This window comes from Diceros bicornis, chromosome 32, assembly GCF_020826845.1.
Source record: "Diceros bicornis minor isolate mBicDic1 chromosome 32, mDicBic1.mat.cur, whole genome shotgun sequence".
NCBI lineage: Eukaryota > Metazoa > Chordata > Mammalia > Perissodactyla > Rhinocerotidae > Diceros > Diceros bicornis.
The window spans coordinates 635,009-652,973 of NC_080771.1; the positions used below are offsets into that span (position 1 = coordinate 635,009).

The 17,965-nt window shown below is 43.5% G+C and overlaps 2 protein-coding genes across 7 annotated transcripts in view; one reads left to right on the forward strand and one right to left on the reverse strand.

Moving 5' to 3' along the window:
• Positions 1-52: 52 nt before the first annotated feature.
• On the forward strand, positions 53-6,970 carry ORC6 (origin recognition complex subunit 6). Its single transcript, XM_058527737.1, has 7 exons — positions 53-151; positions 1,366-1,495; positions 3,205-3,368; positions 3,590-3,679; positions 4,892-5,004; positions 5,715-5,783; positions 6,415-6,970. The coding sequence occupies exons 1-7, from the start codon at positions 87-89 to the stop codon at positions 6,540-6,542; spliced, it is 759 nt and encodes a 252-aa protein (XP_058383720.1). The 5' UTR covers positions 53-86; the 3' UTR covers positions 6,543-6,970.
• Positions 6,971-9,143: 2,173 nt separating this feature from the next.
• The window catches only part of MYLK3 (myosin light chain kinase 3), a 99,673-nt gene continuing 90,851 nt past the window's right edge, over positions 9,144-17,965 (reverse strand). For 4 of the 6 annotated variants that reach the window (XM_058527721.1, XM_058527723.1, XM_058527722.1 and 1 more), the window contains exons 10-13: positions 16,924-17,052; positions 15,582-15,734; positions 14,497-14,629; positions 9,144-13,307 (exon numbers count right to left, since the gene is read on the reverse strand). In XM_058527721.1, the coding sequence (XP_058383704.1) occupies positions 13,248-13,307; positions 14,497-14,629; positions 15,582-15,734; positions 16,924-17,052 (475 nt within the window). In that variant the 3' untranslated portion in view covers positions 9,144-13,247. The remainder of the gene's footprint in view (positions 13,308-14,496; positions 14,630-15,581; positions 15,735-16,923; positions 17,053-17,965) is intronic. The other 2 variants (XM_058527724.1, XM_058527725.1) reach the window with 2 other exon arrangements.

Sequence of the window (17,965 nt, forward strand, 5' to 3'; positions counted from 1 at the left end):
GGCCCGGCTCTCACTGGCTGGCGCGGCGCCTGCGCGCGGCTTTTGTCGCGTCGCCGCTGTCTGCGGGGGTCGCCCTGGTGCGCGCCATGGAGTCGGGGCTGATGCGGCGTTTAGCCCCGCGACTGGGCATCGCGGAGCCCGAGGTGCTGAGGTGAGTCCGGCTCGCACGCCTCTGCGGCCCAGCCCCTCCGCAGGCGAGGCCCGCGCCTTTCCTGCGCGACGGGCGGCGCCGGGGCGGGCGAGTGCGCCGGGCCGCGGGGGGTAGCCCTGCCTCGGGAAGGCCTTCCGGGAGTGGCGAGAGGGCGGCTGTAGACGTCCCTGGGAACACTGGCTCTGTGGGGTGCGCGCTGGTGGGGAGGGGAAAGGGGCGGAGGGCTTGGGTCACTGTCTGCAGCGGTGAACCGGGCTCGGGTACGCCCCATGGGGGTCACGGCCTGCGGTGGCCAGAGCCACGTAGGAGACGAAACCGGTGACGAGCCGGGACGCCTGGGCAGGGGGGCAGCGCGCGGCCTGCCGGCTGCCTTTGATAAGATTTAAAAAAAACAAAAAATCCGGGAAGGGCCTCGGAGAGGGTGCCGTTTGTGCTGAGACCCGAGTGACGGGAGGTGCCGGCCGTGGGAGGACGCGGGAGGAGTGGCCCCGGCGGAGACAACCGCCTGTGCAGAAGCCCTGAGACGGGCAGGCCCTCTGCGCGATCCCGGGGTGGCTGAAGCGGGGAGAGCAGGGCGAGGCCGGGGCTCGGCGGTCAGTTAGGCGAGGCAAGGGGAGGGAAGGAGCGCTTCTTGAAAGATTTGAAGTGGGATTTTCTGGCCACTCATTTAGAACAGCGGTTCTTAAAGTGTGGATCCTGGACCAGCCGCATCAGTGTCATCTTGGCACCTGTTAGAAGTGCAAATTCTTGGGCCCCGCCCCAGGCCTGCTGATGAGAAACGCTCTGGGGATGGGATCTAGCAGCCTGATTTCACAAGCCCGAAGGTGATTGTCTTGCATGTTAAAGGTTGAGAACCACTAATTTAGAGGTAGGGGTAAAAAGAAGGAACCTTGGAGTAACCTGCCAGCCTCTGTGATAGTTCCTGCTTGTTCCAGTAATAGAAGGATGAAAGCAGAGCTGTTTTTTGGAGGAAGTGAAGAACTTACTTTTGCCTAAAATTACTTAAACACAGTGGTGTCTGGAGTCGGAGGGCTGGTTCTGTCTTACAGAACCCTGTCCTCCCCAAAGGATGTGAGTTTCACTCCCAGCCCCACATAAACTTGCATAGCAGTTAGGCTCAGAATGGAGTCCACTAGGCTGTATGCATTCTTTACCAAAGCGTTGGGCAAACTTCTGGAAAAGAAGTTTAGTGAACATGTTGGCCTTATAACCAGGAAAGCAGAGGAGTACTTGCGACTGTTGCAGGTGAAATGTATTGGCCTGTCTGCACATACCACAGAAACCAGCAATGCGGTCATGTGCCTGGACCTTGCAGCTTCCTGTATGAAATGCCCTTTGGACAGGGTAAGTAGGTCCCGTTCAACACTGAAGCTTAATCATACATTTCAATTTCTGGTTGGACTAGACCCTATTAAAACGCTTGTGTTTTAGAATTTTCCTGGCTATTATCATATGTTATTATTTTAGATGAACTTTAAAACCATTTTGTTGAGTTGGAGAAAAAAATTTTTTTGTAATATTCTCTTTACTCTTTACTCTCTAGTTTCCCTGGCCACCTCTTTCTTTGCTTGAAGCCATCTTCCATGCTGCTGCTAGCATCATCCTCCTAAAGCACATATTTTAAAGCCCATGTATATTTTTCTTCCAGTATATTTTTCTTCCAGTATCACAGTGGTTGCCAGCACAATCTGTGGAGTCAGGAAATGTCACATGTTGAGACCAAATCTCAGCAGCACCAGTTACTTAGTTCTGTGAACCTCCAGTTTCTCTATCTGTAAAGTGGGGATAAGAATATCCATGTCACTGGATTATTGTGAAGGTTAAACAATATACTGTATGTAACACACTTAACACAGTACCTGTCACATAATGATGCACTCATTAAATGGTGCCATTAAAAACACCATTGGGAGCTGGCCCGGTGGCGTAAGCAGTTAAGTGCGTGCGTTCCGCTTCGGCGGCCCGGGGTTCGCAGGTTCGGATCCTGGGCGTGCTCCAACGCACCGCTTGTCAAGCCATGCTGTGGCGGTGTCCCATATAAAGTAGAGGAAGATGGGCACAGGTGTTAGCTCAGGGCCAATCTTCCTCAAGAAAAAACAAAAGGGGGAGGATTGGCATTGGATGTTAGCTCAGGGCTAGTCCTCCTCACAAACAAATTTAAAAAAAAACACCATTGGCCCAGCTCACTGGTGTAGTGGTTAAGTTTGTGCACTCTGCTTCGGCAGCCTGGGGTTCACAGGTTCGGATCCTGGGCACAGACCTGTGCACCACTTATCAAGCCATGCTGTGGCAGGTGTCCCACGTATAAAGTAGGGGAAGATGGTCGTGAATGTTAGCTCAGGGCTAATCTTCCTCACCCAAAAAAAAACATCATTGGCGCCCAGTGGGTTGGCTCCCCATTACCATCAAACTCTCCATCCTCTGTTGAATGCTAACTTCAAGCTACGCTATTCACTTAACAGATGATGCACTTTAATGACTTGTTTTGTTTGTTTTTTTAACCTGGAGTGCTCTTCTGGCAAGCTCCTGTTTGTCTTAGATGACTCTGCCTTCCTGTTTTATCCTTTATGAAGCTTTCCTTGACCCCCGGGCTGAGTGGGTTCCGCTTAGTTGTTGATCCTCCTGTTTCTCTCCCAGTTTCCCTCTCTCCTCCCTTTCCCTTCTCCACACACTCACCCTCCCCACCTCACCCCCACTCCTCTCCTCCTTCCTTTTCCCAGTGAACTGCACGTTGGCACTTTTTTTTTTTGAAAAACAGATGACCATATATGCGTCTCCTGTTTTTTTATTCACAGCTTGGCTGTAGTATACTATGTTGTTTTTTAAATTATCTGTGCATATCCATGACTGCCTTTCTAAAGTATGATCTCCTTGAGAGCAGTATTTAACTCTGCCTGACATGATTACTGTTTTTGACTGAATGAAGCTAAACCGCTAGATAGTATGACTTGTCACAATTAATTTTAAAAAGCTGACTTATTAAACAAATGTTTAAAGGCACTATTATATAGAACTTATGATATTTATGATTCATGTGTGTCTTTCTTTTAAAGCCTTATTTAATTAAACTTTCTGGTTTGAACAAGAAGATGTATCAGAGCTGTCTTAAATCTTTTGAATGTTTACTGGGCCTGAATTCAAATATTGGAATAAGAGACCTGGCTGTACAGTTTAGCTGTATAGAAGCAGTGAACATGGCTTCAAAGATACTGCAAAGGTATGAGGCATAAAGAACTGTAATTGAAAATTTATACTGATACATAAAGCAAAATTATCCAATGTCCTGTTAATTTTTAGTTTTAAAAAATAACTAATATGCTAAAGTGACAGAGTACATATCTCATGCATTTAAATAGCTTATAAGTTCTGATTTGCATTTCAGTGCCTTTGAAATAATATTTTCTAACAAATAATTCTGCACACGATGCTTTCCCTCAGCTATGAGTCCAGTCTTCCACAAACACAGCAAGTGGATCTTGACTTATCCAGGCCACTTTTCACTACTGCTGCACTACTGTCGGCATGCAAGTAAGTGCGCCTTTTAACATTCAGAAAAGTCCACAATTTACAGATAGATTTCTCATTCCCAAAGAATACTTCTAATTAGTTTATTTCAACTCAGAGCATATTTTCCCATAAAAATAACACTTGGAATAGTGGCCAAGTGACCAGATTCTGAGTTTGTCCCACAGCATAGCTGACAGCTTGGATCTTGTGTTGCCGGAAGTCCACTTGCCGAGTGGCAGCCATATATGTGAGCTAAGTATTCTGATTTCAGGGTCTACCTTTTATAAGTGATGAAATCTATCATGAAAACAGTGGTCGCTTGTGAGTTTCCAGTCATATTTTTTTAAAAAGTTCTGATTGCAACTGTTTTTCAAGTAATGTATAAAACATTTCAGTGATAAATTCTTACATCTGAATCTTAAAATTTGGGGTTATCTATGTGTATACTGAAATGTTAGCCTGGAAATATTAGTAATTTTTACCTCTGTCCAAAGTTGTCTTGTTTTATCTTACTGGAAGACTCCTTAAAAAACAAAATGTAGTTGGCCCTTAAAGAGTAGGTTTCTTACTACCCAGCCACTAATTTTGGTGTGTTTGGCTCTCTTAGCTCCATACCTAGGAGCAATTAATTGGCATTCATAGAAAATGTCCTTGTAATTCAACAAAGGTATGTGTATGGGGAGGGACTATGGCTGCTATTGTAGAAAATGGTATTGACAAGTTACCCCACTTTTGAAACCAGATTGCACTGGGCAAAGTAAGGTTTGGATAGGTCTATCATCCTAAATAAGAAGTTGGTTTGGTAGTTTTCATTAGTGGTGGTTGTGGAGTGTTATTAGGAGGGGTTTTTGGCAAGGGGAGAGTAGTTGACATTTATGTAGTGTAAGTATAAGCATCGTGGGTTAAAGTGAGTTGAACAATTAAAAATACAGTGATTGTCATTCAGCAAATTAGTAACGTCTGAGATTTACAAAGAAAGAGGTCTGTAAGGCATGAAGTACCGTAGCAAATGTCTTTTATGTGCCCCATTTGTTACATAACAGATCCCATGTGCATTTTAACTCTCAGTCTAATAAACAACTAAAGAAATAGCTTTAAAAGGCCAATTTTCATGGTAGACAGTTGGGGGTTCTTCATAAAGCATGGGTGGAAAGGAACTAAGCTGATAACCTGGTTGGCCAGAGAAGATAACTACTGGTCTTACAAACAGTAATTTATCCAATTATTTTGTAGGATTCTAAAGCTCAAGGTGGATAAAAATAAAATGGTAGCCACATCCGGTGTAAAAAAAGCCATATTTGATCGACTGTGTAAACAATTAGAGAAGATCGGGCAGCTGATTGACAGTGAGTATTCATTCCATATTTCAGGAACGTGTCATTTTTTTTTTTTTTAAAGCTTTCTTTTTTTTTTTTTTTTAATTTTATTTATTTATTTATTTTTCCCCCCAAAGCCCCAGTAGATAGTTGTATGTCATGGTTGCACATCCTCCTAGTTGCTGTATGTGGGACACGGCCTCAGCATGGCCGGAGAAGCGGTGCGTCGGTGCGCGCCTGGGATCTGAACCCAGGCCGCCAGCAGCAGAGCGCGCGCACATAACCGCTAAGCCACGGGGCCGGCCCAGGAACGTGTCATTTGAAAATGGAAACCTGCTGGTAATAGTCTGATATTGCCAAACATGCAGAATGGCTGCTTTCTGAATTCTGTATTTAATGTAGACCAGAAAAGTTTTAGTGAGAAAATTGCTTTTTCTATTTTTCAAATAAAGTAGGTTAATAACTTTTTAAAAACTTGTGATTCTCTGAATCCATGCCTGGAAAGTAGACTTTCTGTTAACATGCTCTAATGTTAAATGCCAGCCTCCCTAGAATAGAAGTGAGTCTCAAGTCTGACAAGAGAAGCCAAAGAAGAGAGAAGGGCAAGATCGTTTGCCTTTTCCTTATCCTAGTATTGGTCAGTCAAGGTATCTAATTCTTATTTGTGATCCAAAATATGCCCAAATACTAAATTGAGAATAGGACAAAATTAACCTTGACAACACTTTTTTTTCTTAAAGGAGAGCCTAGTGATTCAGCTACTTCTCCACGGAAGAAAAAGAAGACAGTGGTTGAACCTCCAGCCAGGGGTAAGGCGTACTAACACTGGGTGAACATTTAGTGCACTGGGATTAGTGTACAGTGGGTTTAATACGGTGAACAGTCCTGTGCTGCTTTAGCAGCCTGCCTGACAAGCTTTTAAATAAATCCTGACAGTTAATCATTGGATAAGACCAGTTTTCCAAGCAGTCATTTACAGAAGTTAACTGAAGTACTGTATAATTAAGAACACATCTGAAGCCCAAATGCTTACCTTCAAATCCTGCCTTACCACGTACTGGCTGTGTGATGTTAGGAAAGTCACTTAGTGTCTGTGAGCCTCATCTCCTAATCTTTAAAATGTGATTAATATTAGCACCTACTTCAAAGAATTGTGGTGAGGGTGGACTGAGATAATGCTATTCAAGTGCCTGGTTCAGTGCCTGTCGAGCACAGGATAAGTGCTTGATAAGCGTTCCCTATTGTCAGGATGTCTTGGAATGCTTGGAGTACAAGAGAGAGCAAAAAACTGAGGTGTTACCTGCTGTTTCCACTTTTCGTTTCTGTATCTTATTCCCTATTCCCTTCATTAATTAAAGACACTTTAAACAAGTTTCTTTTTTTATTACTTCATTTGTAAACATAGGAATTTTGAAACACTTTTGAAAATTTTTCTCACAGAAATAGAGAAGGTGGTAGAGATCCCACATAAACCACAAAAAGATGAAGATCTGACACAGGATTATGAAGAGTGGAAAAGGAAAATTTTGGAAAATGCTGCCAAAGCACAAAAGGCCCCAGCAGAGTGACTTCAGCTTTCAGACTGCCGTGTGCTGCAAACCGAGAGTGCATCCGCCACCTCCACGAGGATGTGGGGCATTGGAACTCTGAACTTTTATAATAAGGATCCTGACTGTTGCATTAACAGCAAAGAAGCCAGCCCTGGGGCTGAGTTCTGGGCCGCAGGCTGGCCTGTGACGTGGGCAGCGAATTCCTGACATCAGCCACGGTTGGCCTAGCCTGGCTCCCCACACGTCTGCACTCTCCTACAAAATGGAGTTGGAGCCATTTTGCTCTTTTGTTTTAAGCAAAAGACAGTCCCTTGTCCTATCCAAAATATAAAATTCAGGCTGATTGGAGTCTTATGGATCTTATTTAGGTTTTAGTGTAAGTTTCTTGGTTTGACTAAATCAATATATGGTACAGCCTAAGCTAATAAATGTTATTTTTATATGCATTCAAGTTGCCCTTGTCATCAGTTTGGGGGAATCCTTGCAATTTCAAAAGCTGTCTGCTCTAGCAGGAAAAAGCCCACAGTGCTGTACGTGGAACCATGCTGCTCCCCAGAGCACAAACTCTTGAATCGCACTTCCTGGGCTTAAAACTGCTCAGCCACATACCACCTGTGATGCCTTGAGCACATTAATTAACTCCTGCATGTGTCATCTATAATAGGACTAAAAATGGTGTCTCAGAATAATTTGGAGGAGTATCTGAGCTAATACATGTGAAGCATTTAGCACAGAACCTGGTATAAGTATTTAGTAAATGTTACGACAAAGAGAGAAACTCACATATAGAGGTCTCACATAATGAATTATAATTAGCATTAGCATCATATTAAAAAATCAAATGGACCAAGGTTTATTTTCTTGAATGTCCACATACTGAAAAATGTAACCTTATTCAATTCTACTGATTTTAGAACTAAGGGAGAGGGGCTTCTGTGGAGAAGTTACTGGGGGCTTTGAGGCATCATGCCAGACATTATTGTAACTAACATGAAGAATGTGGGATCTAATTAAATATTTCCATGAAGAATGCAATAAAGTGATTACATCCAAATTTTAAAAACCTTTCAGAATGATATCAATAATAGTCGTCACCATTTATGTGCTATAAGTAAGGCATAATACCTGCTGTGTAGACCTGGAGTGCTAAAGGAGTGGTTTCTCCTTTTTCTCTGCCCTTTTTAAGACTAAACTTAGCAGCCTAAGGCTAAAGAAATGCCACAATCAAATTATTCCCAACAGAGGCAGAATGTCTGGCCTGCCCTGTGGTAGAGGGGAATGAGTGTGAGCTGTGGAACCACACACACACGCACCAGCATGTAAATTCTGGCTCTGCCACTTAACACCCTAAGGACATTTCAAAACCTAAAAAAGCCTCAGTTTCCTTATTTATAAAATGGAGATATTTATCCACCTTGTGAGTATTAAAGGTAATATTTGTGAAGTGCATGGCACTTAGAAGGCATTCACTAAATAGTAGCTCTTGTTATTACTTTGATCTAAAATGGGTAAATAAAAAACTTTATTTTAAGAAGGTATATAATTTGTTTTTATTTGTTGCCAAGATTTAGATTTCTAGCTTTGGGTCAAAAGCAATTTACTCATCACTAGGTAAAATTAAGCATATTTACTTTTTTCTAATTGTAAAATATATATAAAATTTACCATCTTAACTATTTTTAAAAGTGTAGAGTTCAGTAGTGTTAAGAACATTCACATTGTTATGCTACCAATCTCCAGAACTCTTCATCTTGCATAGCTGATTCTACCCATGAAACCACTCCCATTTCCCCCTGCCTCCCAGACCCTGGTAACCTCTAGTCTAGTTTCTGTTTCTATGAATTTGACTGCTGTAGGTACCCTCATATAAGTGGAATCATGTAAGTAAGTGGAATCAGTCTTTTTGTGACTGGCTTATATTTCACTTAGCATAATGTCCTCAAGGTTCATTCATATTGCAGCATGTGTCAGAATTTCCTTCCTTTTTAAGGCTGAATAATATTCTATGTACAAGTAGCCCACATTATGTTTATCCATCCGTTAATGGATACATGGGTTGCTTCCATCTTTTGGCTGTTGTGAATAATGCTGCTGTGAACATGGACATACAGATATTTCTTTGAGACCCTGCTTTCAATTCTTTTGGATATATGCCCAGAAGTGGGATTTGCTGGATCATATGCTAATTCTATTTTTAAGTTTTTAGGAACCACCATACTGTTTTCCATAGCAGCTACACCATATTACATTCCCACCAACACTGCAGAAGGGTTTTCTCCACAATTTCTCCACATCCTCGGCAACATTTATGTTCTGAACACTTTTGCCATTTTCTAATTTTTTAATAACAGTCATCCTCATGGGTGTGAGGTGGTATCTCATTGTGGGTTTTTTGTTTTTTTTTTTCTGTGAAGAAGATCAGCCCTGAGCTAACATCCATGCGAATCCTCCTCTTTTTGCTGAGGAAGACTGGCCCTGGGCTAACATCTGTGCCCATCTTCCTCCACTTTATATGGGACGCCGCCACAGCATGGCCTGACAAGCTGTGCATCGGTGCATGCAGGGGATCCGGGCCCAAGCCGCCAGCAGGGGAGCAGCGCACTTAATCGCTACGCCCCGGGGCTGGCCCTCATTGTGGTTTTGATTTGCATTTTCCTAGTGAATAGTAAGCACTTTTTCATATGCTCTTGGCCATTTGTAGATCTTCTATGGAAAAATGTCTATTCGAGTCTTCTGTCCCTTTTTGAATCAGGTTTTTTTGTTGTTGAGTTGTAGGAGTTATATAGTCTAGATATTAACCTCTTATCAGATATATGATTTGCAAATATTTTCTCCCATTTCTTAGGTTGCCTTTTCACTGCCTAGTCCATGACAGTAAATATAAGTACTATTTGTGACTTTCTTTCCCCTTTATGCCTTACAAGCAGGTGATGGTAATTATTTTGATGATCTGGAACATAGTAGGTACTTGGTTATTTCTTAAATTAGTTGGGGAATGGGGGATTGCCTTATAGCAATCTTGTCCAAATGCCCTCCCAGGGCAGGAATTCTTTCTGTAACAATGTTCCCTCACATTCACACTCTGAGGGATAGGGGTTTACTACTTGTGAGTCCGCTGTTTCAGTACTGTTGGAAAGACTTTTTGGAAGCTCAGTTCTTTAAGCTCATGGTTTATTTAACTGATTTAAAAAACTCTTTTATCATGAAAGTTTTCAAAGACATACAACAGTAAAGAGGACAGTATAATGAAATCCTAATGGATCACCCAGACCCAACAGTTAACAAGATTTTGCCACACTTGCTTAACATAGCCTCCTTTTTTCCTGAAATCATTTAACCTACATTATAACCACAGTGCCCTTACAATACCTCACAAAATTAGTAGAAATTCTATCATCAAATAAATATGCAATTTAGAATGATATATCCCTGGATGTCTCTAAAATATCTTTTTATTGTTTATGTGCTCCAATCAGGGTCAAAACAAAGTCCACGCTTGACATTGGGCTGCTAATTTTTAATTATAAAAGCAATACATGCTCATGTAAAAAAAATTCAAATGATTCAGAAAGTTTATAAAGTGAAAATTGGAATTCCCCCTCTCCCCATCACCCACTTTCCATACCCCACTGTTAAGTTTCTTGCATATCCTAGAAAACTTGAATGCACATATAAGCGTCTCTCTCTCCACAAACGGGATGATGCCACATATATGTTTTATAATTCTTTTGTAATGAAAAGATGGCTGTCAGTACATCTAGATCTATCTTTAACAGTGCAAAGTATTCGCCGAAATGAATGTGGCAAAATTTATTTAACTAAACCCATACTGATAGGCATATATGTAGGTTGGTTTCATTGGGCAATTAGCAACAGTGCTACAGTGAACATCATTTTGCTAAATCTCTGTCCACTTGTTCAATTATTGCTAAGGAATAAATTTCTAGAAATGGAATTGCTGGGTGCAAGTGTGGGTGTGACTTTTATTTGGATACATATCCATCAAAAGTGGAAGAATTCCATTTTCCCCATAGGTGAAATGGGGAAATCTGATAGGTGAAAAAAGTGGGTCCTGACTACCCTTTAAAGTTTCTCTGCCCCACAATTTCCAATGACTCTTTGTTCATTCAAATGGACGAGTCCCTTTAGATATAGTTGATACCAGCACAGTTGCAATCTAAAAAATTTTTGAGCTAAGTACACACCAGCAAAGTAGAGAACTGAAAATGTCCAGAAAATTAAAGCTTCATAAAAGCTCCCTTGAATTTCAGATAAGGGAGGCTAAAATCCATATTACCTCTCACTTGCGTGGGCCTGACCCAAGCAAACCCCTCAAGGGAACTTTGGAAAGTTGTTTCTCTAGGTAAAGAATAACAGCATATAGGGAAAAAAAGAAAATTTGATGAAAGATTCTCCCTGTGTCTGCCCTGTCCAATATAGAAGCAACTAACCACATGTGGCTATTCAGCACTTAAAATGTGGCTAATGCAACTGCAGAACTGAATTTCTAATTTTATGTAATTTTAGTTAAATGTAAAAATGGATACTTAATTCAATTATTAGAAAACGTTTAAGATGTTTTGACCAAATTGAGTATGAGAGTATATCTTTCCACAGTAAATTTCATGAAATCTAAATATAAATTATGTCTAATGAAAACCCAGCATCTGAGTTGAAATGTATTTTAAGTGTAAAATACACAACAGATTTTGGAGACCTAGTATGAAAAAATATATAAGATATCTCATTAATAATTTTTACGTTGATTACATATTGAAATAACGTTTTTGATTTATTGCATTAAATTATTAAAATTAATTTCACCAGGTTTTTTTTAGAGGAGCTATTAGAAATTTTTAAATTATGTATATGGCTCGTATTATATTTGTCAGACAGTGCTTCTCTAGATTGGGGTTAACTAACTGTACATTTTTCTGGAGAGAAGATTCACAGCATTCCCCAAGAATCTGAACTTTCAGAGAGAGTAAGAATCGCCCACTAGATAGAACTGTAAGACATTTCTCCAGCTTCTTCTGGAGGCTGCTCTCAAAAAAACCTTTCTTTTTTTTTGTGAAGAAGATCAGCCCTGAGCTAACATCCATGCCAATCCTGCTCTTTTTGTTTGCTGAGGAAGACTGGCCCTTAGCTAACATCTGTTGCCAGTCCTCCTCCTTTTTTTTCCCTTTTTCTCCCCAAAGCTCCAGTAGATAGTTGTATGTCATGGCTGCACATCCTTCTAGTTGCTGTATGTGGGACGCAGCCTCAGCATGGCCGGAGAAGCAGTGCATCAGTGCACACCCAGGATCCGAATCCGGGCCGCCAGTAGCGGAGCGCGTGCACTTAACCACTAAGCCACTGGGCTGGCCCCCAAAAAAGCCTTTTTAAGAGGGTTAACTGACGCTTTAAAAGGAAGCATTTTACTAAACCACTGTTCCTCTCTCATGAAAGGGAGATTTCCAGCAGCCGTCTCTTCTGATGTTCATCCATTAGCTGGCCAGCATGGAGCAGGCCTAGACGTGCTGGTCCTGAAAATCTTAACGAGGGTCTGTTCTCCGGAGGAGAGTTACAGTGTGGGAGCTGCAGCAGCCAGGCGAGCCTCTCCACCTCCACCTCCCTCTCCACACCCGTGTCCTCTGCCAAAAACAAGTCTGTATTTGGACAAAAATTCTGAAAGGCTGTGCAACTGTTGCATGGCTAATTACACATGAAAAGTAACTACTCCAGCTAAAACTGCTGACCTGAGAAGGTTACGGGAATAGCACAAAAATCAGGTTAGAAGTGACGAAATTAAAAGGATTGTTTACTTTCTCACAATCAAGTATTCCTTGTTAATCATTTTATGTCAGTTAAATGACAGCATTGAAAGTGGTACATCCTTAACAAAGCAGTCAGAGAGCAGGTTTCCTTTATTGTCTGGTGATGTTTCACTCTGTGTTTCTCCCAGGAAGCTGAACATCCTTACATCCTTATCTCTCTTGCACATATTGCCTGTTTCCAGACTTCCTAGACCACAGATTCATAACTGAGGAAGGGGAATCAGGAGGGAGACGGCCAACACCAGGACAGGGCAGAGTGAGGGGCGGGTGGAGGAGTGTGTAGATTTTCAAGCACATTCACAACGATCGTTTTCTGCTTCGGCCACAACCGTTGGTATATTTTGAAATTTCAAAGAATATTAAAGGATGCACATTTTGATTCTCAAAAAGGAGCACAAGTTAAAACAAGTCTGAGGATCACTGCCCTAAATCCACGTTGCTTTACACAAGAGTGGGGTAGGACAATAAAATGGCAGCTCACACTGGAGCAAATCAAAATTCTAGGAATTCTTTGTGCTGGAAGAGATAACTCGGAATAACATGCCCCTACGTAATAGTCTATTGAGTTCTTTAATCAGAATATGTTTAGAATTTAAACCTAACAGATGCAAAGGAAAAGCTTTCCTACCTACCTAAAGCATGCCTTCACTTACCACCAAAGTAGGGATACTTAATAAGTCCATACAGCATTTCAACTTAGTGATCTTATAAGGCAGAAAAAAAGGTCTTAGTCACTTTCTTTACAGCCACTTTTCACCCACAATTCTGGAAGGCAACAGCCATAACCTTTCTCACAAAATAAGTGGAATCAATATTAGTAAAAGGCCAGATTATTTAAAATCTTGAGTCATCACTTCACCACCGGTCTCAGCAATTGCTGGGCCCACGGGAGCAGCAGAGTTGAGGATTAGGGGCAAGCTGGAAATTTCCTTAACCTGTTGGCAGCAGTCACCACGTAGAAATGTTTCTTGAGGTAAGGAGAGAAAAAGAGAAAAAAATCATATTTTTAGACTAATTGTTTTAAGAAGAAACAATAAAAGGACTTAAGCAAGTTTAACCATTTGGGTTTGTTTAAAACTGATAACCTAAAGGGGAAAACAAGATTCTAGCAAAATTATAGTGGAACAGTTACATGACTTTCAGTGGCATGTTTGGAGCAAGCATGAATGAGAAATGTTATCTGCCCTTTTCACATGGAAAAACAGAGCACCCAGCACAGCGGTCTTCACATTGTGAGTACAGCCCACCGTGGGATGTGAGATCAAATTGGCGGGTTATGACCAGCATTGTTTGCATGAAACCAAGTATGGCAGACTAGAAAATATCAGAGTGTCGGGGCCGGCCCCGTGGCGCAGCGGTTAAGTGCGCGTGCTCTGCTGCGGCGGCCCAGGGTTCACTGGCCCGCATCCTGGGTGCACACCAACGCACCACTTGTCAAGCCATGCTGTGGCGGCGTCCCATATAAAGTAGAGGAAGATGGATGTTAGCCCACGGCTGGTCTTCCTCACCAAAAGAGGAGGATTGGCAGATGTTAGCTCAGGGCTGATCTTCCTCACAAAAAAAAAAAAAGAAAGAAAATATCAGAGTGCGTCACACCCTCTGAAGCAAATGCTGTGATATTTCTGTTTTGCATACGTGTGTACACATACATGTGTACTTGTGTGCTGGCTCTCTAGGTAAGTTTTGTTTTTGTTTTTTAGCGAGGATCTGAGTCAATATCAAAATGTTGGAAAGCCACTTCCCTGGAGGAGACAGATTTTATGTCCGTGGTACCAAAGAGTTCTGTTGTAAACCAAATTATAAAGCTTTTCAAGCATAATAGGGCTTTCCCAGCCCCTGTTTCTGAACGTGGAGGAGGCAGGCCTCAGCCACAAGCAGTGGGCTTGGAGGGCTTCCCTGCTGAACTTGAGAGCATACGCTCAAGCTTTCTTCTGTCATTTCAATGTCCACATAAGGATGAACTAAATCTCACTTTTATGCCAGTCATTTTTGGTCTGTGGCACTTTTTAATCAAGCTAATAGGTTTTTACATAAGAAAGGGTTTTTTCCCCCTAAATAATCTTTCTATTTAGAATAAAAGTGTAAGTAAAAACGTAGCTACAATTCTTTCAAAGGACATATTAAGAGACAAACGCTGCCTTTACTAAAAGAAATACCTTCCATTTCCTCTGAGCCATGTATTTCTGCAGCAATAGTTGGGATTTGAGACGAACTTTGGATTTTGAAGCTTTGGCAGGCAAATTATTCAACCACTCATGTTTCAGGCACTGTGTGGCGCTCATTCTGCAGCTGCGAAATCAAATAGCGTTGAGACTTTTAGTTGAGGTTGCCTTTTCTGGTTGTCTGAAATGTTCAATTGAGTAGGAAGCCTGAGTCAGTAGAACAGATTAATCATTTAGGCAGATTCAAGCAGCACACTAAAAAGGGAACTCCTCCTGCCTAAAATTCTCCTTAAAAGTGCAAGAAAGTTGTCAACAAAATGTTCCCTGCCCTCTACAGAGGGAACGTACCCCAGTGGGTAACCACCACCTCCCAGAGAGAGCTGGGGAGTGGCGGCAGGGCAGTAGGAAGGCCAGCCGTGCCCGGAATCGCTCTGAAGTAAAAGCACAGGAGCCTCGAAAGAAGTCCTCCCTTCTTCCAGAGAATAATGTCGGCTTGCTCATCTGAATTAGAAATACGTTTTCTCTCACATAACTTTTCATAATCAGGAAGAAACAAACAACAGGAAAGGCCAGGGAACTTACGAGCGTCGGAGAGCCCAGACTCACGGGCCTCGCCCCTGAGCCGTCTGCAAACTCCCACAGGTCTGAGTATCAAACTCAATGGCCCAGCCCACGCCCTTGATAGAGCCACTGAAAACAAAGGAGGCCCTAACCACAAAGAAATGAGGCTTTCTGGCTTTTATTCTGGGGAAGAATAACTGCATATTTCAACTTTTTTTCAGCTTTAGCCTATTAAAAGTGATAACTTGGAACTAGGACTAATTTGTAAATATGGTCCTTTCTAAAACTCTAAGTTTTACACTCCTAGTTGTTTTTTAATTGATTTCCTTTGTCCTCTTCCCTGCTACCTTTTTTGCTCCAAAGAAGTGGCAGACTAAGAAATCCTGGACAGAACTGGTGCACAGGAAGAAGGGAACGTTAGGTTCTGCAGCCCTGCCCAGCAGCAGCCCAATCTTCACAGCACGCAGATCAGTGCTCACCACCAGAATGGATCACAGGTGACAAGCAAGAAAGGGTACCTCTTCTCTTTGACCAGCAACCGGGAGACAAAGTCCTTGGCCTCCTCCGAAAGCCCTTCAAAGGTGTCAGCGTCGAAATCCCAGCTACAGTTCACAATGAAATTCATAGTCTCTGCATCTGTTTCCCCTAGAAATGGGGACAAACCACTGAGTCTACAGGGGAGAGAAAAGACCATCAGTGTGCGGAAACCACATCTGCCCACGTGCATCAACAGGATAGACAAGAATCTTACAAGGTCAAGCAGAACTAACCAGAACCAAGAACTGACCAGAACCCATTACCTCTCCACAGGAGATAGTCCAGTGCATTCAGGTAGGGAAAGAAGTGGAAGGATTGAAAAACTGAAGGCAGGAAGAGTGTTCGAATAAATCTTCTGTCATGCTCACCTCTTTCCCCTTACTCCGAAGTAAGGAGTAAATTGGAGCCCGACCCAATATGTCCATTTATCAGGCACATGTTGACTTAACTTAAAAATACCTTAGCCTGTCTCTGAGACAGCCAGGCTGGTGTAGATACTACCCAGCCTCAGAGGCCAAAGGGAAACTGGCTTCATTAGGCTCCTCTCGAGTGAGGGCGGAAAGACACTACTAGCCTTGGTCTCACATCTCCCCCACCTGCTGCAGCACAACCACACACAGCGCAGGGAAACGGGGGTAGCGGCTACACCGTAGTGATAAGACTGGGAGCAAAGCGTGACTTTGCTGGGCCTCTGAGGAAATAGCCGAGGGACACCCACAGCTGGAGAGAGAGGAAGCTGTTTAGACTGTGCACAGATCCCCTCTCAGCCCTCCTAACTCTGCTTCCTCAGCCCTCAGAGAACAGGGAGCACAGGGCAGGGGGACAAGGTAAGACGCTGCAGCAGTGTCCCGCCTGCTGTCCCCTCTTGTACCGCGTCAGGGCGCTCCAGCCCCACTGGTACCGCAGCACCTGCTTTTCTTTGCTGGAGGCCTTTCTCTCCAGTAGAAGCTGCTTAATCCACCCAGAAGTTTCAGGGAATTAATGCCCTGGGATCAGCCCACAAGCAATAACTGATAAGAGTTGGTGTGTCAATACCCCAACTTCCTCGCCTCTCAGATGGAATGGCTCTGAAGGGGTGTTCCCCCACGGATCCCAGAGTTCCCCCACAGGCTTCAACCCCAGCTGCCCACAGTGGTCTGGCTCTACAGCACATGTTTTCCTGGCTGCCTTCCTCCCCATCTCTCTTCCCCACTCCGCTGTGGGTGTTTCCTAGGAACACCTCCCCAGTCAACTACTCACACTCTAATTTTTGCTGCGTCGAAGGACACCCAGACTAAGAGGGACGGCCCCATCCCCCTGGGGAGCCACGCCCCAGGCACTCACAGCATGTAGGTGATGACTCCCATGCTCCACATGTCCGTGGGGAACGAGACAAACTCGTAATTGACGACTTCCGGGGCCAGGAACTCAGGGGTGCCGAAGTTCACCTTTAGCTTCTCTCGAGGCTTGTACCTGGGGAGGGGGTGCAGAGGACCGTGGGAGTGAGCCTGGGATAAGATGTGGTGCTGGGAGTAATTCCTGGTGGGAGCTAGACATTCCCCAGCCCTTCCTATCAGCCGTGTTGTCTGGACTCACTTCCCGCCACGCAGGGGTTTACTGGGGAATCACCATACTCCCAGACCCCAAATCCAGACTTTCCTAAGCCACTGGGGAGAATTAGCAAACCACAGTCCTCCTCCTCTGGGCATCTACAATCTGTAGATCTGAAAAGGAGAGAAGATCAATATACAGTCATGCCTCACTTAACAACGGGGACACGTTCTGAGAAATGCATCGTTAGGTGATTTCGTCATTGTGCAAACATCATGCAGTGTACCTACACAAACCTAGATGGTATAGCCTACTGCACATGTGGGCTACACGGTGCTGATCTTAAGGGACCACCGTCGTATATGCAGTTCATCGTTGACAGAAGTGTCATTATGCAGCATGTGACTGTCTTATTCAGCGTGCAGCCGCGTAAATGAGCACAGACAAATTGGTTGGAGCTGCGTGTGGAGGTCTGCTCTGTCGGTGTGTGCAATGTGGTTGGAAGGATGACAGTAAGAATTCCAAAAAGAGGAAGAACGCTCAACATCACTAATCATCAGGGAAATGCAAATCAAAACCACAACAAGATATCACCTCACACCATCAGGAAGGCTACTATCAAAAAAGCAAACAAAGGGGCCGGCCCGGTGGCGCAAGCGGTTAAGTGCGCGCGCTCCGCTGCGGCGGCCCGGGGTTCGCTGGTTCGGATCCCGGGCGCGCACCGACGCACTGCTTGGTAAGCCATGCTGTGGCGGCGTCCCATATAAAGTGGAGGAAGATAGGCACCGATGTTAGCCCAGGGCCGTCTTCCTCAGCAAAAAAAAGAGGAGGATTG

Coding starts and splice junctions, on each gene's coding strand:
- ORC6 (XM_058527737.1), top strand. CDS start 87: ATGGAGTCGGGGCTGATGCGGCGTTTAGCCCCGCGACTGGGCATCGCG. Junction 152..1,365: donor GCGGAGCCCGAGGTGCTGAG/GTGAGTCCGGCT, acceptor CCTTATAACCAG/GAAAGCAGAGGAGTACTTGC. Junction 3,680..4,891: donor GCACTACTGTCGGCATGCAA/GTAAGTGCGCCT, acceptor ATTATTTTGTAG/GATTCTAAAGCTCAAGGTGG.